The sequence below is a fragment of the Canis lupus genome, chromosome 9 (genome assembly GCF_003254725.2).
Source record: "Canis lupus dingo isolate Sandy chromosome 9, ASM325472v2, whole genome shotgun sequence".
Lineage (NCBI taxonomy): Eukaryota > Metazoa > Chordata > Mammalia > Carnivora > Canidae > Canis > Canis lupus.
The window spans coordinates 11,480,292-11,504,912 of record NC_064251.1 but is presented as its reverse complement, the minus strand read 5'-3'; the positions used below and the strand labels follow the sequence as shown (position 1 = coordinate 11,504,912).

The 24,621-nt window shown below is 49.7% G+C and overlaps 1 protein-coding gene across 10 annotated transcripts in view; it reads left to right on the top strand.

The window, feature by feature from the left end:
• The window catches only part of ARSG (arylsulfatase G), a 107,597-nt gene that overhangs the window by 67,305 nt on the left and 15,671 nt on the right, over positions 1-24,621 (top strand). For 9 of the 10 annotated variants that reach the window (XR_007412845.1, XR_007412844.1, XM_025436770.3 and 6 more), the window contains exons 5-9: positions 1,509-1,620; positions 4,422-4,559; positions 11,526-11,722; positions 12,666-12,746; positions 24,410-24,518. Coding sequence is in view for 8 of the 10 variants with exons in the window: in XM_025436770.3 (XP_025292555.1) it covers positions 1,509-1,620; positions 4,422-4,559; positions 11,526-11,722; positions 12,666-12,746; positions 24,410-24,518 (637 nt within the window). In the remaining 2 variants the exon portion in view is untranslated. The remainder of the gene's footprint in view (positions 1-1,508; positions 1,621-4,421; positions 4,560-11,525; positions 11,723-12,665; positions 12,747-24,409; positions 24,519-24,621) is intronic. The other variant, XM_049113959.1, reaches the window with a different exon arrangement.

Sequence of the window (24,621 nt, the reverse complement as noted above, 5' to 3'; positions counted from 1 at the left end):
TATGTATTCATGAGAGACACACACAGAGAGAGAGAGAGAGAGAGAGGCAGAGACACAGGCAGAGGGAGAAGCAGGCTCCATGTAGGGAGCCAGACGTGGGACTCTATCCCGGGTCTCCAGGATCACACCCCGGACTGAAGGCGGCGCTAAACCGCTGAGCCACAGGGGCTGCCCCAATTCCCCAAATTATTGATGGTTTTTCCAAAGTTGTGGTCACCTCTGCGCTCCTCCCTGACCCGCCTCTTCTATTTCAGATGGGAACCCACAGACGTTCTCTTGCAAGTGATTTATCGTGATCTCAACTTCTGAGGCTTCTCCCCGGTTCCTCCCTGGCACGTGCTTCCCAGCTGCTCTTGCTATTTTATCAGCAAATGGGTGGCCCTTTCCTTAAATGTTCTCTATTTTGCAGACTTTCCCCCAAGCCCCAATATAGCTCCATGGGAAGAGGCTGCAGTGCTCTCCCCTAGACCTGAGGAACTGTTTGCATCTGAAGATTTTTGCATTTCAATGGCTTCTAGAGAACCAGCCTTCAGCCTTGGGCTGCAACCAGCCTTCAGCCTTGGGCTCCCATTGGCCAACACCTTGTCCAACTCCTTTCTCCCCTCTGGGGCTCCCTCCAACCCCCTGTCTTCCCTTGTGCCCTGTTTTTCAGTTGGGCTTCCATGGCATCTTCCACATATGCTTTTTAAAGAGTGACAGGTGAAGGAAGTGAAGACTTGGCTTTTCCACTAAAAATGACCACAGACCCTATTTTTCCCGCATGGTGTTGCTTCCTCCTTGACAAATGAGGAGGTTGAACTAGATTGAGGTGTTGACAATTTGAGTCAACTGGAGTCTGGTGCTGGGGGGATGGATCCTGAGACTGGATACTGCTCAGCAGGAAGTGGTGCCATTTTGGATTTGTGGTGTCTCCCATTGGGACTGAGAAGAGAGAGCACCTGCCATACATTTGTATCCTTGGACCAGATAGTCTCAAAAAGTCTGCTGCCTTGGGCATTCAGAGGTTTTCTTGATTCCTATCTCTGAGTTCACTTGTGTCCCCTCCTGCTTCTTGTACTCCTTTCCTGGTGCACTGTCCCATACTCCATTACCCTCATCCAAACCTCTTATAGTTTAATCTCTATATATCTTACTTCCCCTTCAATCCCTTGAGGGCAGAGTATTTTATTCCTTAAAGTGCCATGCATGTACTTGATTTTCATCAAATACTTAGTGTGTTCATAATCGCCCTGGGGACGGTAGGTGTGCAATACTTCTCTCCACTTCCTCCCACTCTGGGTTAACTCTAATCCCAAGATGTTTTGCAAATCTAGTCTTACAGCCAGAACCCAGCAAGGTATTTTCTTTGCATACTACAAAGGGATATTAATCAAATCCTCTTTTAATTACATACTCCATAGCACTGCAGTATTAAATCATAGAAAATTAAATTTTTGTCCTAGGTGTAAGAATGCAGGCTCATAGAACAGAAGCCAAGTGGGGGTGCTCACCAGTTGCTTCTCTTCCAGGTTTTGATTACTACTTTGGAATCCCATACAGCCATGATATGGGCTGCACTGATACCCCGGGCTACAACCACCCTCCTTGTCCAGCGTGTCCACGGGGCGACAGACCATCAAGGTAATCCCATCTAAGGAACTGGCAGTGGGCTCCAGAGCAAGGTGAAGTCCTAAGGGTGTAGTCCATTAAGAGTAAATGAGGAAGGTCACAGGAGACAATTAAGCCAGTAAAAAAGAGTATGTTTAGTGCCAATTTAAATGCATTATTTGCATGGGGAGTGAGAAAACTTTTAGCAAAGGTGAGGTCAGCAAAAGTATTTTATTGGACTTGTCCAGTTTCCTGGGATTTTTTAGCTCAGCTGGGAAGAGCCTGGTGCTGCCATGGACTTACCCTGGTAAAGCCTCGCTCCCCCTCTGCCTGCTAGACTACTCATCTGGCCTAGACACCAGACATACGAGGGATAGAGAAAGGGGAAGAACACACACAGGGCTGCTTACAATCTCCCCCCACTCCCCGATCCCCCTGGCAAAGAAGCCAACATTCCAGCTCTGAAATGCCATGCAGTCACTCAACAGGATGCTTGAACATCATATTCCATGAGATGGGGAAATCCTCAAGCCATACTAGTAAGGGAAAAAAGCAGAAAACAAATCATTAGCAGTGTGATCTTAACTACCTCTGTATCCACACCTTCACAGCCCTACCGAGTGGGACTCAAAGGAAATCAGCCAAAGTGGTAACTGGCTCACTCCCTCTGGTTGTGGGTTTCTTTTTTCTTTCTTGTTGTATTTTCCAAATATTCAGGAGTGAGCAGGTAGTGCGTTTGTTATAGAAAAAGATGCGGGAAGCCTTGGGTGGCTCAGCTGTTGAGCATCTGCCTTTGGCTCAGGGCCTGATCCCAAATTCCCTGGATCGAGTCCTACATCGGTCTCCTTGCATGGAGCCTGCTTCTCTTTCCTCTGCCTGTGTCTCTGCCTCTCTCTCTGTGCATGTCTCTCATGAATAAATTAAATAAAATCTTAAAAAAAAAAAAAGATGCTAAATTTTATTCAGGTAATAGAGTCACATAAACCAGGTGCCCTGCTTGCTCAGCCCATGCTCTGTGATTGTTTATAAGGTCACAGGTGTCTGAGCCACCGAGGGAAGACAGTCTCAGCTGGCTCCTTAATAACACCACAATCGTTAATATAGTAATGGCCATTTATTGAGAAATTGTTATAGTCTATGCACTCTGCATGTTTGTCTGCAATCCACATGACCTGACTGTTGTATAAGGCAGGTATCTGACCTGATTTTATAAGTGAGGAGCCTGTAAAGGGACAGGTCAGGATCTGCTTGCCCAGGTCACCCTGCAGCTGTAATAGGTGGAGGTAATGGCTCTGGTCTGGGTCCCTCTGAGACCAGAGCCCACGTGCTGCTCAAAGCATGGGTGCTTGCCTGGCAGCGTGGCCATCACCTGGGCGCTTGCTAGAAGAGCAGCACGGAAGATCCCCCAGGCCTCAGGTCTGCATTTTCAAAAGATATGCAGGTGATATTTGTGTGCACGTTGCGGCAGGAGACGTGAAGCCATAGCACATCTTGCTGCTGTCCCTACCACCTGTGGCCTGTACAGCACACCTGTGGGCACACCTGGACATATTGTGGCATGACCTATGTCAGCCAGGTCCCTTTAAATCCATGTTAAATCAAACAGAAAAAAAAAAGGGTTGGGTTGGTGGGGGGAAGAGGGAGAGACTGTGGGTGATGGCGGAGTTGCCACAAAGTCATAACAACCTGAAAAACTTGACACTGACCGTGCGGTTGGCATTATGATGCCTAGTACGGTGATAATCTTTTCTCCCTTTTTCAAAAATTGTGGTCCTTGGCGATTATTTATCCCAGTCTGACCTCGTGTCCTAAGCTTTTATAAAGGGGCATGTGTGCATCTAGGTACAATGGGGGTTTTCATGTCTTTCCAGTCCTTCCCTGCACCATGAGGACGGTTTCCTTCTCTGAGATGTCTCTTGGTCCCCCTTCTCTCCCCATGGTTCGCAGCTCCTCCCCCCCGTCCTCTGTGGCAGCCAGGGCTGAGGGCCTGAGTGATGATGGGGTTGCTAGTATGCTGGGCAGCATGCAGGAGCGCCAACACTCACTGTCTTGTTCTGTCCTTTCAAGACCTCATCAGAGGTCACGGGCACTCGTCACATAAGGAGAGTTGGCCCTAAGAGCTTAGGTAACTTGCTCACAGGTCTAGCTCACAGCTAGAGTCATTACTCAGCCACTCATGTTGGGGCATTCACTCTCAGGTTCATCTCCATCTGTAAGACCAAGGACTGGGTTTTTGTTTTTGTTTTTGTTTTTTTTGTTTTTTTCCAGAAGATATAACTGGCTTGACTCCCACTTTTTCTAGTTGCTAAAGCTTCTCCAAATTCTCCAAACATGCTTTGAAATATTTAAAACTATCCCCAGTCATCTGTCTTATTGTCCAACGTCATTTCACGTGAAGTCCCGATGGTTGTCCTAGGAAAGCACCAAGCATTGTGCCCCATTGACAGAAGTCATCATTTAGGGAGGTCGGCGGAAAATGCCGGGGATGGGGGCTATTGATGGGCTGTGGGACTCCGCTTGAGTAATTTAGTTTGTTTGGAGCTCAGTTTCTCTCCCAACCAAATGGGAGTAATAATGTACGCAGCTCACGGAAGTCTTCGTGAGCATTGCTGAGTGGCCAGGCTTGTCCGAGGAGCATAAACATCTGTTAGAAGGAAAGGGAAGAAGATATTTTATTGGTTTTGTACTTGGAGGAAATGGCAGACTGGAAAAATCATCTGGGGCCGGGTTATTAAATGTTTTGTGTTCACGTTCATCGCTGCATAAAAGCGTTTTGCTCTACACCGTGGCTACTTAGGTTGTGGAAATAAATACCGTCTGTGGTTTCCACACAGAAGCCTTGAGAGGGACTGTTACACGGATGTGGCCCTTCCTCTGTATGAAAACCTCAACATCGTGGAGCAGCCCGTGAACCTGAGCAGCCTGGCACACAAATATGCTGAGAAAGCTATCCAGTTCATCCAGCATGCAAGGTAAGAGCCCCCTGCCCCCCACCCCGCACCCCAGGGCTGCCCCCTGCTCCCACCCACCATGTCCCCTGGCCTCAGCACCCTTCCCAACCTCGGTGGAGTTCCATCGCCCAACAGAGATGGATGCATGCATGTTTCCTATAAATAAAACTAGACAACAGTTTCCCCTGGAATCTCCAGGCCTGGGTTCGAGGCTCCTCTGGTATGTTCCCAGAGTTCTGGGAGCTTTCCCCTGCCCCTGCTCAGATCATGCACTATTGTCATCATCGTTTTGTCCTCTCCTCTAAGCTCCTGGACGGTAGGGCCTGCTGCTGGATCCTGGGCACTCAAGACGTTTGTTGATTCATTAATTGGCAGGATGTATTAGCGTTGTACTGCTGCTCTAACAAACTTATCACCAACTTATCAGCTAAAACAACAGCAGTTTATTCTCCCACAGATCTGGAGTTTGCGTGTCCAAAATAAGTCTTATGGGGCTAACATCAAGGTATCAGCAGGGCTATCTCCTTCTGGAGCTTCCAGGGGAGAAATGTTTCTTGCTTCTTCCATCTTCTGGTGGCTGCTGGCATCCCTTGGCTTAGGGCCACATCATTCTAATATCTGTTTCTATTGCCCCTTTGCCTTCTTGTCTTCTGTAGTCAAATCTCCCTCTGCCTGTCTCTTTTTTTTTTTTAACTTTATTTTTTTATTTATTTATGATAGTCACAGAGAGAGAGAGAGAGAGAGAGAGAGAGAGAGAGAGGCAGAGACATAGGCAGAGGAAGAAGCAGGCTCCATGCACCGGGAGCCCGACGTGGGATTCGATCCTGGATCTCCAGGATCGTGCCCTGGGCCAAAGGCAGGCGCTAAACCCGCTGCGCCACCCAGGGTTCCCTCTGCCTCTCTCTTTTAAGGATACTTGTGATTATGTTGAGAGTCTTCCAGGTGAATCCGAGATAGTTTCCCTATCTCCAGAACCTTAATTCAATTGCATCTACAGCATCTCTCTTGCTATAAAAGGTAACACTCGCAGATTCCAGGGATGAGCCCCAGATACCTTTGGGGACCGTTATTCAATGTAACACACAGGGTTTGCAAATTCTAGCATCTACAGGGCCCTGGTAGCTTACAGAGGGAAGCAGGCTGAGTGTCAGGCTTTAGGGAGTGGTGGGGGCTGTGGTGAACTTGAAAGCACAGGCCCCATCTAAGAGAACAGCTGCTACCTTGCTCTAGCTGCCTGTGGCTTCTTTAGGGGATGGGAGCCAAGACCGTCAGATCCTTTTATTTCATAAGACACACAAGATACCTGGCCCGGGTGTGAAATCTCCTGATCTTTAAATGTTAGAAATGACTCATTAAAAATAACGAAAACCAAAAAGCAGAAGCAGGCCACACCCCTGGGTGCTCATGCGCAGGCTGTGGGGTGTAAGCATGTGATCATACACGGTCATCCTGCCCCTACCACCTTGGCCTTGCTCTGACCCTTCATAGCTGCCTTTGCTCTGGCCTCTAATGAGCCTCTGTGTGCTCAGCTCATCTTTCTCCCTGGGCTGCAAACTCCTCCAGGGCAGTGGAACAGTTTCCAGCAGGTTCTTTGCTATTCCCTATAGCCTTAGCCTAAGAGGGCGAGAAAAAATGTGTCACATGCCTGTTTGCTTGTGCAGAATTAAAAAGGGACTCCACCTGTGGATAACTGAGCGTATTGGTCTTTAAATGTACAAGAATCCCTCCCAACCCCTTGCTCAGCCGCAGATTTTTCTAGAGAGCAGGGCAACAGGCAGAGCAGAGGCAGCGATTTATTCTCGATAATAAAAACTACTTATGGCCTAAATCTGGGGAACAGCCTGTTGGGGCTTCAGGGGCCGCATTTTTTAAGTGTTTTGGGGCTCTCAGAAACACTGGCCTTTTTTCACATGGCTGAGATGAAACAGGCAAGCCCCTTCTCCCATCTGGAGAGCTGAACACATGTCTGTTCCCTGGAGCTTCAGGATGGCTCAGGTCCCTGTGCCCTGTGACAGGTGGACGCTTCATGGCTGGTGGGGACAGTCTGCAGTGTTTTAGACAGCAGAGCACTCTCAGAGGAGGAGTGGGAGCCCACTGGGGATGGGGGACGGCTTCAAGCTCTCAAGTGGGCACAGGGCTGTTCATCCACCAGTTAACTAATCACTTACCAGGCAGATGCATGAATAATCTCCTTATCGTATGAAAAAGGTGAAGAGTTTGCTAATTTATTAATTAGCTATTTTTAAAAAATATTTTATTTACTTATTCATGAAAGACACACACAGAGAGAGGCAGAGACACAGGCAGAGGGAGAAGCAGCCTCCATGGAGGGAGCCTGACGTGGGACTCGATCCCAGGTCTCCAGATTCAAGCCCTGGGCCGAAGGCAGACGCTCAACCACTGAGCTACCCGGGCGTCCCTATTAATTAGCTATTAAGTGAAGAGTCACATGAATCCCTTGGGTGTGCTGATTTCTTTAGGATTTGACTTGCCAATTCATCCATGATTTTTGGAGCATCAGCAAGAAAGGTCCCCAGATCTGTACTCCTCCTCTGTGACGCTTGCCCCCGGGGCCAGGCCCTCCCTAACCTGGGCCCGTTTGTCAGAACTATGGGAAGTCTCCAGAGTGGGGTTTCCTGCTCCTCCTTGGCAAGAGGCTTCTTTGAAAATTTCTACTCTCTTAGATCTTTAGTCGAATGCAGACTCCTGCCTAGCAGCGTGCCCAAAGCTAACCCCGGATCTGGGTGTTTTAAACAGCAGGCGTAGCTCTTACCTGGCAAAAAAGGAGAAAGCAGATGTCATGGGCTCCTGGGTCATGGAGCTGCCAGTCCCGTGTGCCTCCCAGGGTCTGGGATGATGGCACGCTGAGCCCGAATATGAAATACGGGGCCTGACAAGGGTGAGGGTGCTGGGCTCAGGCCTGAGCAATAGCTTAGGGTACTTGAAGTCAGAGTGCGTGGTAGGCGAGGCAGAGTGTTCATCACTCAGAACAAGGTCCCGGGGGGACACCTGGGTGGCTCAGCGGTTTGGCACCTGCCTTCGACCCAGGGTGTGATCCTGGAGACCCCGGATTGAGTCCCATGTCAGGCTCCCTGAATGGGGCCTGCTTCTCTCTTTCTGCCTCTCTCTCTGTATCTCTCATGAATAAATAAATAAAATCTTAAAAAAAAAAAAAAAGGAACAAGGTCCCGGGGATACACAGGTGCCAAATGAACCCTCTCCACCCCACCTGTCTGGGCTGGAGCCAAGAAGCCGTGTCAAGGCTTTGATTCCCTCCTTCACTTGACTCGACCCCACCCCAGCATTGCCGTCTCCCTGCTGGTCTGCCCCTCACCTGTACCCACCAACCTGCCCCCTGAATCAGGGCTCTGCGTTCGACTATGAGCTCATGCCCCCCCCCCAACCCATGCTTTCCTCTCTCTCCTGTGGAAATAGTCCGATGAATACAGAGTGAGGAAAAGAAGGAGCTAAGGGATAGTGGGACCTGGAGTCTTGCTCTCCTGCAGCTTCTCCCTGGCCCTGTTGCACCTGCTCCAGCGGCCACCAGCACAGCCCACCTGTAGCCCCCCATCTGTAGGCTTCAAAGTCTTAAGGATCTCTTGCCTTACCCCAAAGCCAGCTCAGTTCCCCCATTACACTGTCCCACAGCGCCCTATATATAGTTCTTCTCCATCACTCCTACTAATTTGCAAATAATTATCGGATTACTTTTTTAGTTGCATTTTCCCCTCCTGTTTCCAATTAGATGTGAAGCTCCAAGAAGTTGAAAATCATCTCTATCATGTTCCTTGCTCTGTGCCCACTGCCTGAGGGCTAGTTAGAGCTTAATAAATATTCCTTGAGTGAGTGAGTGACTTTATCTTGCCCTGAAGGCGTGCAGGTGTTGTGCTAGGGATACAAACGTGAATTAGATCTGTCCTTGCTTTTGAGTGGCTCCCAGGCTGGTGGAGAAACAGATTTGTGGGAAGCTGGTGTTAACAGTGTGTATTATCAATACTGATGAGTACGGTGAGGGAGGGGAGCAGGACACCATCCGTGACCTGGGAGCACAGGAGGCATGTTGGTGGCTTAGAGCTGGATCTTAAGCACTGAGTAAGTATTTATAGGCAGGATACCAGGGAGGTGACTGCCAGGAGAGGAATAGCATGACCAGGGCACAGGAAGGCAGAAGGTGAGGCGTTTGAGAAGCTGGCATGTATAGAGAGGGTCTCTGAGAGGAAGGAGGGGAAGGCTGGAAGGGACCCAGGCTGGGAATGGCCTTGAATGCTGGGCTGCTGGGTTGGGGCCAACCCAGAGGGCTATAGTCGAGCTCCTCCCATGTGCTTCTAAAGAGGAACTGGGTTCACAACTGGGTTTGAGAGCGCTGTCTGTAACACTGAAGCCCTGAGAAACATGGAGAAATGTGGGGGCAAGCCATTCCAGAGACACCCCTTATCCAGAGCCAGAAACCAACCAGGCAGATGCCTAGCCCTCCTTGCTACCCCCGGCCGGTCTGGCTCTCTGGCCAGACGCCCACTGGGGGCCTTTCATGACAGGTGGGTGCCCCCCACCCACCACTTTCTATTTCCGATCAGATTATTATTTTTGAAAAAGATTGTATTTATTTATTCATGAGAGACACACAGAGAGAGGCAGAGACACAGGCAGAGGGAGATGTAGGCTCCCTGCGGGGAGCCCGAAGCGGGACTCGATCCCAGGACCCCGGGAGCACGACCTGAGCTGAAGGTCAACCACTGAGCCACCCAGGCGCCTCTCACATGATTTATTTAATTGCATTTATATCATTTAATCTTTAATCATGGCCGTATCTAACAACTGGTTTGCAAAATTCCTGGAGTTGGGGCGTGCCTTATGGTATCTACCTGTTAGAAAAAAGCACCCCCTCTGGGTGGCTGCTGATCCCTGCTGGAGCACCCAGGTTGGCCAGGGCACTGCAGGGCTGGAATTAGGCATCTATTCATCGTCTCGGCGGGACGTCCTGGTGCAGGACACAACTTATACAACTGTACTTTATCGTCCCCAGACACTAAGTCAGCACTACCCAATGGAACTCTTCACAAGGATGAGAATGTTCTCTATCTGTGCTGTCCAAGATGGTAGCCACCGGCCACCTGTGGCTACTGAGCATCTGACAGAGTCGGCTTGGGCAACCGAAACATACAATTTTAATATATGTGTATAGTGATAAAGATACATAACAGAACATTTCCCTTCCTAATCGTACATTTCGGTGGCATTAAATACATTCACGTTGTTATACAACCATCACCACCATCCATCTGCAGAACTTTTTTCATCATCCCAAACTGAAGCTCTGTACTCAGTAGACACCAGTTTGCCCTTCCTTTCAGTCCCTAGTTCCCATCATTCTACTTTCTATCTCTATGAAGTTGACCACTCTTGGTACCTTCTCTAGGTAGAGTCATACAGTATTTGTCCTTTGGCGACTGGCTTATTTCACTTAGCACAGTGTCTTCAAGACTCATCTGTGTTGTAGCTGCTGAGACACTGAATTCTTAATTTTACTTAATTTTCATTCACTGAGGGGTGCCTGGGTGGTTCAGTCAGTTAAGCACCTGCCTTCGACTCGGGTCATGATCCCAGGGTCCTGGGATTGAGCCCCACATCGGGCTCCCTGCCCAGCAGGAAGTCTGCTTCTCCCTCTCTCTGCTCATGCTCTCTCTCTCTCTCTCTCTCTGTTCCTCCTCTCAAATAAATAAATAAAATCTTAACAAAATTTTTTCATTTATTGAAATCTAAGCCACATACAAGTCGTGGCTGCTGCTTTGGACAACGCAGCCCTGGAAATATTGCAGAGAAACTGTCGGTTAAGATGAAGAGGAGTCCCCTGTCTCAGGACTTGTGTTCTGAGTTTTATGCCTGTCGACAGGCACAGCCCTAATCAGGGAGGCCCGGGATCGGGATGCAAGAGGCTCTGCAAGGTGTGGTTTGAGGCAGAGCTGGGGACTCTCAGAGCTATGGGGTGGTGTAAATTGGGGTAAGCTAAATAATTGAGAGCCAGCTTGAAAATACAATCGTGGGGGAGCTGGTGTAAAGCGAGCCATGCTCCGATCACCTCTCTGTACCAACTTGATGGTGTTGTCCTTTTGTCCTTAATACATACCCCGAAAGATGTGCTCCCCCATAGGTGTGGTCTGTGGAATGGGGCTCCATGGAGGTCCCTGCTGCTTCAGGAGGGGCGAGGCTGGAATTCTGCGGCTGGCTGGACCCCGTTCCTTACCTGGGAATGGAGGTGGGGGACAGCCAGGAAGCAGAGGCCGCCCAGGCTCCCTCCACTCCCAAGAGGGGAAGCGTCAGGGTCCAGACGGGGGCAGCCAGCGCCTGAGCCACTAACAGAGCCTTGACCTAGAAGTTCCCAGTACTCATGTGTGTCCCTGGAATTGCCTGTGGTCAACATGAGTCATTCATTCATCTCCTAGAAAGGGCCGAGGCTGGGAATGGATGTGACGACCTGGATGCCATTAAAGAGCAGATCCGGTTTTAAAATATGTTTGTACTGGATTCTAGAGTGTGGCATTTAGGAGCCAAGGCTTTGCTGTCAGCTGTGGCATTTAGGAGCCAAGGCTTTGCTGTCAGCCAGATGAGAGTTTTAATCCAGATCGTATCACTTACTAGTTAGGTAGCCGTAGACAAGTCCTTTTTGTCTCCCTGGGCCTCTGATGCTTCATCTGGGAAAGGAACTGGAGGGTTATTGTGAGGGTGAAAATAGGCAGCACGAATCGGGTTTCATAAGCTCTCAGCCAATAATAAAGGACAGTGACAATTATTACGATGACTCCCAGTTTGTAACTGGCTGACCCGGTGACCTCCACGTTCCCTTGGAAGGTTGTAGACCTGTGTGTATTCCTGAACACGTGGGGCAGAAGGTGTTCTGGGACTTTTCTCTGAGGCAAAGGAGAGCCACGGAGACAATGGACGAGCCAGCAGGGCCTTCCGGAGAGTTACCTCTTGGCTTTCCCATTGCAGCGCCAGCGGAAGGCCCTTCCTGCTGTACATGGGCCTGGCTCACATGCACGTGCCCATATCCAGGACCCAGCTCTCAGCAGACCTACGGGGTCGAAGGCCATACGGTGCAGGTCTCCGGGAGATGGACAGCCTGGTGGGCCAGATCAAGGACAAAGTTGACCGCACAGCCAAAGAGAACACATTCCTCTGGTTCACAGGTGAAGTAGTAAAACCCAGCTAGCTCCCTGAGATCTAATGGATAACCCTGCCCATGCCCCCTTGGAAGAGCAGAATCTGGCTAAGGGATCCTCTTTCACAGGGCAGGGGCCTGGCTTTGAACTTGGCGTCCTGCTAGTGTTTGTTGGCCTGAGTGCTGAGCACCTGTCCACTGGGGCCTCCGAGGCTGAGCCCCTGGAAAAGTTTGTGCAGAGAGCAAGGTACCCTGCTGGCCTCTTCCGTATTGGTTTAGGGCCATCTGGGTAGTGACTTTGACATTGCAAATCCGTGTAGTCCTCGGGTGGTTCTGAGGTTCCCTCCTCACCATCGTCCCAGTCCCAGAGACGCCAGCTGCCACCGGTGGTCACATCTTTTGGCCGAGTGCGCTGAACTAGTGAGCTGTTTAAAGGGCCTACGCAGGCATTGTGGGTCCTGGGTGCCTTTCTGGAATTGGGGGGAGTGGTGGTTGGAAGCGCTGCTCTCGGGGCAGGCAGAGACCTGGGTTTGAAACTGCTCAGAACTTGGAAAAGGCACTTTACCTTCTCTGAGCCGGTTTCCTCACGTGCAAAACTGAGCTCACACCAGCATCTACTGCTTAGCGTGTTGGACGATCCTGAGATCCTGTAAGGGAGGCGCTGGGTGCGTCAGGCTCTCAGGAAAGAGCTGCAGGGCTGAGGATAGTAAAAGCAAAGGAGAAGGTAAAAGCATCTGAGACAAGAGGCTCGCTTGCCCTGGGGCTCACCTGGGCCAGGGAAAGCCCACCTCTTGGAAGCCCAGCCTCATAGAACAAGTCATTCTTCGGGGGCAGGGATCATGTTTATTTTTACAGCTTCTTCTCCTTCCCAGCGCCCTGCTCTGCACGGAGATGTGGGACCAGGGAGGGAGCATCGGCAAAAGTGTCCACAGGCCAGTTGATCGCTACCTGTTGCTTCTTTTGGTTTCCAGGAGACAATGGCCCGTGGGCTCAGAAGTGTGAGCTGGCAGGTAGCGTGGGTCCCTTCACTGGATTGTGGCAAACTCATCAAGGTAGGGGCTCAACTGGGGTTGGTGCATCCCACTGGGGATGCTGAGCCCAGGTAGGGCTGTGGGGTCTGTCTCGGGGAGGATCAACTCATACGCAGGCTTCTTGGCCATCATCATGATAGTCAAAGTTGCTCACCAGCCACCAGCTCCCAGGGAAGGAATAAACTGAGAGATGAGAGTTTCTATTAAGCTTGGACCCACCCCTTTCTCTCCTTCTATCTCCTACCGCCCCCGGGCTCCCTCAGGGCATGAACTCTGAGTCCAGGAACCTTCCAACAAATACACTTTACCTTGACATTTATCCCACTGCCTTTACTCATCCTCCTTCTTTTCTTTTCTTTCCTTTTTATTTTTTTTCACTCATCCCTCCCTCCATCCAACCATGAATTCATTCCATTCATTTAGGAGACATTCAGGGCATAATACACAAGGTTTTGATATACATAATCCCTAAACCTTACAACGTTGGAAAGTAGGTAGTAGCGCCTCTGTTTGCAGATGAAGGAGAGCCTCAGAGACATGTGCTCGGGGACCTCACCTTCTAACACAGCTACTGCCCTGGGGACAATCTGGCAAAAAGGACCAAAGGCTTGGAACACAGGCCGGTGGATGCATCAGTTCTTCCGGATTAGCCAAGTGCAAATGCTGTATGTGAAAGGATGCTCATTGCATGGTTTTTTAAATATATTTTTAAGATTTTATTTATCTATTCATGAGAGACACACAGAGGCAGAGACATAGGCAGAGGGAGAAGCAGGTTCCCTGAGGGGAACCCAATGTGGGACTCAACCCCCAAACCCCGAGATCACGCAGTGAGCTGAAGGCAGATGCTCAACCACTGAGCCGCCCAGGTGCCCCACATAGTTTTTAACAAACAAACCAAAAAAACCAAAGAGTTGGGTATTACCCAAGGATCCAGCAAGAGAGGAGTGCTTAAGGAAATGGTGACATGCACATTTAAGGAAATTCTAAGGAACTGCTGAAATGATGCATATTATTAACCTGGAAACATTCATCTTAAATACTTTTCAGTGAATAAAGCAGGTTACAGAGCGATATATAAAGTATGATCTTATTCTATGAAAATAAGCTACCAATTCTCAGAAAAATCTTGAGAGAGTTATGGGCAGTTGATAAAACATGAGAGGTGGTTACCTTTGGGGAGGGGAAGGAGGATCTAAATGTGATTTTTTTTTTTTCCTCACAACAACCTGGTCTTATTTGTGTCCTACAAGATTAAAATAAAATTCTGGAAGGTGCTTATATCCAAGGGGTTCAGAGGTGGGCTTGGGGGGATCACCCCCTCCCTGGGCTGGGCTTTCCCTACTGACCAGCTCCTGAGCTATGGCATTCACTGTCTCCAGGTCAGAGGACACAGACTGTTTTTCCTATTAGTCTGGCAGTTACCTAGAAAGTAGAACTTTTGTGCATCTCACGGTTGGGGACGAGAAGGAAGTGCTGATGCTTCATTTTTTTTTGTCACCTTTAACCTGGTGTCTGTTCAGATCTCTTGAGAACTTCACAAGTGGGTGGCTGCCCTTGACTATAGCCAGGTGCTGTGCCTGGAGATTCCAGCTGGGGATCAGGAGAACTGGGGGCCGCCTCCCCCCTGACCTGCTTGGTGACCAGTGGGCTTCATCGGTCAGGGTGTTGTGTCTCTCTATACGTATTGATCTCTTTGACTAGTCCCGTTCGGGAATGTTCTCTGGAAAAACGAGCAGACAAAGGTGCCCGGACTGGGGGTAGAGAGATACAGTGGGAGCTGGGAGTAGTTTTGCATTAGCTGATCCTCCTCTCCATACCTGGGATACCCTCAGACCAGGCTACTGGCCCTAATGCTCAGTTGGAAAGCCTGAAGGAGCCTGGAATTGGAACTCTCCAGTGTAAAATTCCAGAAAGCTATGGAGACCTTGGATGGGGTCTCCATGTACCAGTAAGTGGCTCTGTAGATAGCCCTCTGTTCCCTAAGAAGGTGACCTCTGATCTCCTATCTAGACCAGCCTTATCTTGTCTCTCTCCCCTTTATGACAGTTTTGAAATCACGAATTAGGTTTTGTGATGGGGAGTGGGGTCCTGTTCTGTGAGGGGAGTACTTTGCCCTGTGAGAAACAGAATTATGAGGGCTGCCTGGGTGGCTCAGTCAGTTAAGAGTCTGGCTCTTGGTTTCCGCTCAGGACGTGATCTCAGGGTTGGGGGATGGAGCCCCACGTAAGGCTTGGTGCTCAGCATGGATTCTGCTTGGGATTCTCTCTTTTCCCACCTGCCCCTCCCCCTGCCTTCTTTCAAATAAATAAATAAAATCTTTAAAAAAAAACAAACAAACAATTAGGGGCACCTGGTGGCTCAGTGGTTGAGCGTCTGCCTCTGGCTCAGGTCGTGATCCCGGGGTCCTGGGATCAAGTCCCACATCTGGCTCCCCACAGGGAGCCTACTTTTCCCTCTGCCTATGTCTCTGCCTCTTTCTCTGTATCTCTCATGAATAAACAAATAAAATCTTAAAAAAAAAAACACCCCACAATTATGATGAGCTGGGCAGCCTCCACTTCTCCTTTCCTTGGTTTGACCTTCAGGCATTTGTTGAGCACCTACTCTGTGCCAGCAAGTGGGGATGCAAAGATCAACAAAGCCCCAGGCTTTATGGAGTGACTGTCTAGAGCAGTGTTTCTCAGATTTTATTTTTTTTAAAGATTTTATTTATTTATTAGGGGGAGAGAGAGAGCACACACACATAAGCAGAGGGGGAGGGACAGAAGGAGAAACAGACTTCTGATAAGCAGGAAGCCTGACTCCAGGCTCGATCCCAGGACCCTGAGATCATGACCTGAGCTGAAGGCAGACACTTAATCAGCTGAGCCACCTAGGTGTTCCTGTTTCTCAGATTTTATTAATTAATTAATTAATTAATTTATTTATTTATTTATTTTTGTTGTTGTTGTTATTGTTGTTGTTGTTGTTTCTCAGATTTTAACATGCAGACAGTCCTCTGGGGATCCTCTAGTTCAGACTCAGTAGTTCTGGGATAACCATGAGCATGTTGCATTTCTAACAGGCTCCTAGGTGACACTGAAATGTTTGGTCCAGGAATCACTCCTAGAACCACCAACTAGAATATCCACGTGGAAACCATATGAATCTAGAACTTTCAGATGGAGACCAGAAGTTACCAAGCTATGGCCTCGGACTGGCAACAGTAACGCTACCTGAGAACTTGTTAGAAGTGCAAATTCTAGGGCCTCACCCCAGACCTGCTGAGTCACAAACTCTGGGGAGGGACCCTGGCTACCTGTGTTTTACCTTGTCCTTCAGATGATTTTTGGTGCAGGTTAAAATCTGGGTGCCACCTGTCGAGAGCTACCCTGTCTCGTACACCTGGCGCCCTGGCCACGCTGCAAGGGCCCAGAAGCCACATATGGCTGGTGGCTACCATAGTGGACAGTGTGAACAGAGACCATTTCCATCACTGCAGGCAGTTCTGTTGGACTGTGCTGGGAGCCTCCACTTCAGCAGGAGATTGTAATATGGGTAAGGACTCCCTGATAAAGAGGAGCACGAGGACATCTCATCCACATGAGAAAGACACAGGAAGGCTTCCTGGGGTTGTTTGAGTTTTGAAGAATGAGTAGGCCACAGCTAGGGATGTGCAGGGGAGGGGTTCGTGAGCAGCCCCGGGAAGCGGCGGGAAGAGCACAGCACAGGAGCTGCCTAGTTGTGTGTGTGTGTCCAGAGCTCGTAGAAGTGGGTCGTGTAGGGGAAGGCGAGGCAGGAGTGAGAGCCGGGGCTGGTGGTCAAGGGTCTTTTGTTTCAGACAGACCATTTAGGCCTTGATTCTAAAGAAACATGGATTCGTGGAAACGTTTTATGAGTAAAGGCGACATTTTTCGATTTTTTATTTGAAGTGAGATTCTGGGACAGAAGATGGACCCTCTTAGTGTGTACAACTCACTGGCATTGAGCACATTCACTGCAGAGCCCCCAGACATCTCCCCGCCCCAGAGAAAACCACATACCCCTAAACACTTGCCTCCCATCTCTCACTCTTTCTGGCCTCTTGCTCAATTTTAAGACATCCCTCTTAGGTTGGTGGGGCTGAGGGCAGAGAGAGGGACAAGGCTAGACCCGTTTCCATCAAGCCCTGGGTGATAAATGAGGACAGCAGGTGACTGAATCCCCAGCAATATCCCTGCACTCAAAGAATGCCAGGGTAGGAGGACACCTCCGCGATCTTTGTTCCAACCACCCTGTTGGCCACACGAGGAAACTGAGGTGGAGCAGGGCGGAGGGCTTTCCGAGGCCAGCCATTGGCCAAGGGGGCCTTGTCATCTGACCCCCACCAGCTCATAACTCAACCTACACCATGGCTGTAGTCACACCTTGTTCTACTCGGCTAACTGCTCAGCCGTCTGGAAAATCCTGTGTTGCTTCTTTGGACTTCACGGTTGTCAAGAAAAATGTCTTTGGCTCCCATAACAGTGTGAATCTTTCTAAATCTGCAGGAGTCTGAGTGGAGAGGTGGAGGGAGCTCATGGCTTTGGAAGCCCCAATGGGGCTCCAATCTCAACCCCACTTACAAATCGGTGCCCACCGGGCCCCTCCCCTGGACAACCCAGTTTCCTCCCTCTGTAAGGTAGGACTGTAGACCCCACTTGCTGGATGGATGGGAGCATCAGATGGGGTGCTGCCCACCATCATCAGATGGGGGCACCCAGCCTTGTGCGTGTCCTCTACTAACCCCCATGATTCTCTGCGTCTTCATTCCCAGCTGAGTCAACTGGTTGGTGTTAATTAAGCTAAACTGGTCAGTATTAGTGTCTAGCCCTACCGAAGGCTGCGGGCAACTTAAATAACATACGGAGGACTTTCCAAGTGTTTGGAGCCTCAGTCTTGGAAACTTTGTTCCGAAGCTGGATTTCAGTCTTCTCATTTCATACTCTGGCGAATCTGGATCTTTTTACTTGGAACACATGTTTTACAATACGTGTACGTCGGGGGTCACCGCAGTGCCTTTGGCACCAAGTCCGGTTCATTGTGGGATAGTCTGTTAACAGTCGTCGGGAAAGCCAAACCGGTTGGTATTACTGTCTGGCCCTCCCAGAAATAGCTAGTAGCATCTGAGGATGAAAAATGAATGAAGTATCTCCAGGAAACAGTCTGGCTTAACTATTTTTGAAAATATAACTTTTCCCCCTCTCAGCTGCTCTAGATGTTGCTTTACACGGAAACGGAAAATGGGATTTTTCACAGCTACAGCATGTGTGCGTGTTTCATCTGATCCAGCAGAGCCAAACTATTCATATCGAATAAAATTATAATATTAATCACTTAAAAAAGAGAGAGAGAGAGAGAACACTCTTTCTCTAGGAGCGAGGCAGATACACCTGTGGCTTCCTGTGGTGCCAGTGGGGCAAGGAGCTGAGTGGGGTGTTCTAGTGGGGTGGGGGCCGGATGCCATGCTCTTCTTTTCTCAGGAAAGCCTGAAGGTGAACTTGGCCTAGGGGGTGAACACTTCCCCTTCCTCATTCTCCAAACCGGCTTCCTTTTGGGGCTCCCCCACAGCCCTCCTCCTCCTCTCTGCTCAAAGCACCGCTTGGTGGGGGGGGGGGGCTCTGGAAAGTCAGGCTGAGCCTGCGTGGCAGGAGCTGTGTGCCAGGGCTCAGGTCACGGGAGGGAGGCTGGGGGTCCCTCTGGACCGCCTGCTCCTCCTCGTCCAGGTTCCTCTTTAGTGGGATGCCTTCACATCCTGCTGTAAGGGGCCCGGGTCTTGAGAGCAGATGAAAGGGAGAAGGCAGTCAGTGTTTTCGCAACGGAGTAGGACAAACAGTACCCAGAGCCCTGCTTCTTTCTCCCCGCAGCCAGCCCGCTACGTCAGGCCACGCGCTGCCTTCCCCTGTTCCCGGGGCCCCAGGCCCCCCTCCTCGTCTTCCCTTTCCTTTCCTGGCCAAGCCGCCTTGCTCAGCTGATGGGATGAGGCAGCGTCTCCTGGAGTCATCTCTGCACCCTGTGCAGGAGTGAGGATGCTCCTCTGGGCTTGGCCTGCACCCCTGCAGGGATGAAGAGAAACTGAACGCGGGTGGAGGGGGTGCTGGGCCCGAGCAGAGCAGAGCGCCCCTGCTTTCTCCCAAAGAGGACCCGCGGGTGCCTGCCCCCTGCTGCCCCAGCGTGGCCCTGGCCCGGAGCAGCAGGCCCTCCCTTCCCCACTCCAGACCTATTTCCTACCCGGGACACAACCAGCAGCTTCTTTGCCCCCTAACCGACTGCTCCTCTGTCTGGAAAATCTTTCCTTGTTTTATTTGAAGAGCAGAACTGTTCCTTCCTCCCCCTTGGTGATGAGGAAACATTCTGTTGAATTTGGCATCCTCAGCTTCTAGGAGACCTTGGTTGTTTGTAATTTGATGCTATCAGGTTGTTGCGTAAGCTTTCCCACTGGGAAGCGGCTCCGCATCCTGGGCCTTCTGTTCCGCTTGGGGCAGGGGGTGGGGTGGAGAGAGGTCAGAGGTGGGGCTGGGTGAGGGAGAGGGAGAGCGGACAAGAGATGTTGGCTGTTGGCCCTGCTGGGGGGCAGGGCCAGCTGGTTGGGGGACCCAGTGGAAGTCAAATTGTGTCTCCTTCCGGGACGTTGGCCACCCGGCTTGGAATGTCCCCATCACCCCGCTCAAGGCCACCCCAGGCCAGCCAGAGTCCTCCATCCAAACAGAGGCCCGTCTGCCCTGTGTTTCTAGAAAACTAGTATGCTGCGGGTATCCTTGGCAAGGACACGTATTTATATTTAGAAACAAAGGCTGCTTCTTTAGAAGGTTAGAGAATGCACACTCCTCGGGACAGGCGTGTCCCACCCGAGTCACAAATACAAACGCCAGGCAGGTAATGTGGACGAGCAAATGTTTGTTTTCCTAAGTGGTGGGCAGCACGTTAGGGGTTCAGTAGACTGCAGAGAGGGCCCCGTCTAATGACATTCAGAATTAGTTCAGAAAATCCCGTTCGTGCCAAACCCAACTGTCAGAGGGCTGAATTCAGCGTGTGAGCTGCCAGCTTGCAACTTCTGCTGTTTACCCTCCGTAGGTTGTTTCGTTTTTGTTTGTTTGTTTGTTGAGCTTCTTTGGACGGCGGCGTCTGTCAGGCACTTCCTGCAGGCGCTGTGCAGGGGGACCTTGCTTTGGAGCTTGATACACATGATCTTCTGTGGCTTTGCCCACCTCCCCCGTGAGATAGGCACAATCATCTTTTCCCCCTCAGAGCTGAGGGAGGGTAAGAATCCTGCCCAAGGCCACATGTCGAGAATGGCCCTGGATGTAGAACCCGGGCCTGCTGGACTCCAGAGGCATCCTCCCTCCCATCTTGCTAATATTTCTCAAACTCTGCTCCTCAGGCCACTGGCATCGGAATCAGCTGGCATCAGAACCCCACTCTAGGCTTATTAAGTCAGAATCGCTTGGGGGGGGGTCTTCTGGTGGTTCTCTTGTATTGAGCGAGCCCCCTCCTTTAGCCGGGCTGCCCTTGTGACTCAGTGACGTCGAGTAGGCCGCGAGGGGAAAGACCTCCACTTCCAGGCGCGGGCGGTGGCGGGGAGTCGTGCCCGGCCTCCCCGTCTGCCCTGCATCACGGAATGCCACTTCACTTCCGCAGCCAGGGGAGGACAAGTAAGCAAATTCATGAATCATGGTTCTGTTTATGTTTTGGTTGCTGAGGCTAAATATTTATGGCTTTAAGTAAGAGGTTCTGCCTTAATGAGAGTCATAACTAACCACGAGCGCACTAAAATGTGTTCTCACGACCATAAGACGTGCATTTCTCCAAAGAGAGCCAGATGTAACGGGCACTTTGAATGGGCTGGTGCCACTGATCAAAGTCTGAAGGTTTATCTAAACTGGCCGATAGCTTTCGAAATCCAAAAGTGCACACGAGTTCGATGGATGGGCTTCGCCATTAGGTTTACTGAGAGTAACAGGTTTACATTTACGATCCTATGGCATAAAGGTGTAAAGGTGTGGGCAATATGAAACACACGCTTAAAAAGCGGGTAAGCCACATTTAATTTTTTTTTTTAAGATTTTATTTAGTTATTCATGAGAGACAGAGAGAGAGAGAGGCAGAGACACAGGCAGAGGGAGAAGCAGGCTCCTCACAGGGAACCCAATGTGGGACTCGACCCCGGAACCTCGGGGATCACGACCTGAGCCAAAGGCAGATGCTCAACTGCTGAGCCCCGCAGGCATCCCAAGCCACCTTTGATTTTGAAACGCACTGTGTCCACTTCCTGATTTTGCCCCTTGCTCTTGTCCTAGATGGACGTTCTCCCATCTTCAGATATTAACTATTTTTAGATATTTACCTTTAGAAGATAGCAATGTCCAGGTACCATCCCAGGCAAATGAACCTAAAATTTCTGGGAAAGGAAACTTGGCCTGGGTATTTTTTAAAAGCTCCCCTAGTTGGGGGGCACTTGATGGGATGAGCACTGGGTGTTATGCTATATGTTGGCAAGTTGAACTCCAATAAAAAAAATTTTTTTTTAAAGTAAATAAAAAATTCAGCATTTTGAAATGAAAACAAACAAACAAAAACTCCCCTTGTCATCCTAATATACATTCAGGGATGGGTGGGAGCCACTGTGCTAGAAGCTTTGATGGGTCAGGGGCTGGCTATGTAGTTAGACTTGGATGCAAATCCTGGCCCTGGCGTTTGCTAGCTGTGTGACCTTTGACAAATTGGTTAATCTCTCTGAGCCTCGGTGTCTTCGTCTCAAAAATGGGGATAATAGTGCCTAGTTTGCAAGGTTGTCAGTAGGATTAAATGGGATAATGCAGGGAAGCACTTAGCGTCATGCTTCGAGGTACTTTAACTTGGTGCATAGGGAAGGCTCAACAAATACGAGATATTGTGGTTACTGTGGTTATTACATTTAGCTCAGAATGAGTTTCCTTTCGTATCATTGCAGAGTATTGGGGGGCAGGCACTCAGCCTTAGCTGTGCAGATAAACTGAAGGAAACACTGTTAGATGTTTCTGAAATTCAGACTCCACAACTCTGGGCACCCCACAGAGGATGCCAGTGGGATCTTTTTAAGTTTGTCCACTATGCAGTCAGCCAATGAGATACTGGGATTTAGAGCAAGACAATTCCATGCTAAGGGGGATTTAAGAAAAAAAATGTAAATTTGCAATTAACACACCATGTTATGTTAGTCTCAGGTGTACAATGTAATAATTCAAGGGAGATTTACTTTTTTTTTTTAAAGGATTTTATTTATTCATGAGAGACACAGAGAGAGAGAAAGAGGCAGAGACACAGGCAGAGCGAGAAGCAGGCTCCATGTGGGGAGCCCAATGCAGGACTCGATCCCAGGACCCCCAGGATCACGACCTGAGCTGAAGGCAGCCGCTCAACCACTGAGCCACCCAGGCATCCCAGGGGAATCTATTTTTTATAATTGCTTACTCATTCTCTGGACTCCTTTAAGATAAATTCTGCTACAGTAGGAAGTCTGTGGGCCTGGCTGGAATATGTAATTGTGTCTTTCTGTTAAAGCCAGAAGCCAGGGTGCAGCCGGCGCTGGCTGGCTGGTCTTGACGACACAGAGTGGGGATCGCTCCTCAAGTGGTCATACTGGGGGGCTTCTCCCAGCCATCCTCTTCCTCCTGGCTCCAGAACCTCTCCATGTGGGCTCTCCACTGCACTGACACACATACTTTTTATAACTGGCTGGATTCCTTCGAATCCCTCCAGCTTTCCACCCGCTGCTGAAATAAGGCAAACATATTGAACAATTTTTTTCTCTGAGAACCAAATTAGGAGGATCAGTTGCCTGAAAAAGAGCCACACAAAAGGTGGTGGGGGACAAGCAGAGCCCCTCGTGGTGAAGATCAACCAGCAAATGTATTAATGGGGAGCTAGTATGTTCTTCTGGAAACATGCTGGGGGCAGAGACCAAGCCTGGTACCCATGCCCACCGCCGGGTAGGCCCTTGGCTCCTGCCTTCCCGTTGGCTGTCAGAATTCTGGGCTTGCCTCTCAGCACTGGGGGCTTCACTGGTCCTTAGCATCTGGCCTCAAAGACTAAGTCAATCTGTTTGAATTTTGTGCAGTGTGGATATGCAAAGAAACAGGCTCCATGCTTTCACCCACCTGTCCCCCCAGGCTTCCATACAGATGTCCCTCCCCGGGGAGGGGAATTATCTGCAGAGCTCTAGCACGTGCAGTTGGGATGCTTCCTCTCTGCTCTTTGGCCTTGAGCTGCAGCTTGAGTTATGCATTCCAAGGCCACGTGGGAGTGCATTTCAGGCTTGCCGCAGCTCTGGATTCTGTTCCATGTGCGTGAAAAATTGAGAGTGGGCTCCGAACGCATTTCTGGGAGGTGTGGCTTTCGACAAACGAGCAAAGAGCTTCCCGCTTTGCCTGCCGAACTCCACTTGGTTTTAAGAGTCCCACACCCCTGAGCATAAACAGTCCATAGATGTGAGTTGTTTTATGTTTTGTTTCTTACTTCAACACTTGGGGGACTCCAAAGCTGGTTAGGAGAAAATCCCAAGAATGCTGAGCATTTCCGGTGGGACGTGCTGGGCCAGGGACATTAGAGGTTCTGTTTGCTGCAGTGTGAGTGCAGAGCGACAGACGCCCTGGTCTTGTAGCCCCCTCCTGCCCATCATCGCCGCTTTCATAGCCATGCCAGCCAAACATGGGGAGGTTGCATGACCACGATATGTGTGAGCCACATACAGCGTCTGCCTTGGAAGGGCTTTCTACACGCTAACTTTGTGGAATCCTTGGCTCAGTGGGATGAGGGTGGGGTGTGTGTGGGAGTGGTGGGATGGTCATGGCTAATTCAACGCTACATGAATTCAGGATGTTTCCATAAAACATGACCTCATCTCTTCCAGCCCGCTGGTCATCGTTAGACTGGTGGTCACTTTTGAGTAGTGGTTATGAAAATAATTCCTTTTAATTACCAAAGTGGAAATTCATAGATTGCACATAGATTGTTCTTACCCCACCCACCCACCCCCAAAGCCCCCCAAGAGGCAAGAGGTCGGAGCTATTACTAATGCTGTCTCTACGACATGAGAACAACTCATTAAGTCAAAGAAAAACAAAGCGAAGCGAAGCAAACAGAAATACAACAATAAAATCCATGCCAGGTCAGTTGTTGGGCGTTGAACAGATCAAATAGCTGGGGGAGTTTCTGCCTTTCTGTCTTTTCAAATAATTGTAAATATGTGTATATATATATATGTATAATATATATATACATATATATATATATGTATATATATATTTAGCCTAAACAGTCATATGAGCAGTCGGAAGACAAAGTCCTTTTTATTCAACGTATTTGTTAAATACCTACCATTCCTGGTTGTAGGAGACTGATGGAGTCTCCTGGTGTGGAGATGACACCATCAGAGAGTCAATGAACAAACCTTAGACAATTAAAAGTGTTAAAAGTATCATGAAGAAAATAAAGTGACCTGGTTCCACAGAGAGTGACAGCAGCACCTGTTTATCTATGTTGAATCCAGGAAAATAAAAGCACAGAATGCAAGATGTTAGCTAGAGGAGTAAAAATAGCTGGTTACTAAAGAAGTCATCCGTTGGTTGGAGGGATCGGAAGCTCTCAGGGTGCCTTTAGAAAAGGCCCGTGGTGCTAGAGACCTGACTGCATGTGTCCTGTCGCAGGGGGCAGTCCAGCCAAGCAGACCACCTGGGAAGGAGGCCACCGCGTCCCGGCTCTGGCTTACTGGCCTGGGAGAGTTCCCGTCAATGTCACCAGCACTGCCCTGTTAAGGTATGAGACCCAAACTATCTTGAAATGTTGGGATTCAGAGCAAGAAAATCATGAATCGACGCTCTAAGGGCCAAAAACCCCAAGAAGAGAGACCCCCTTCGGC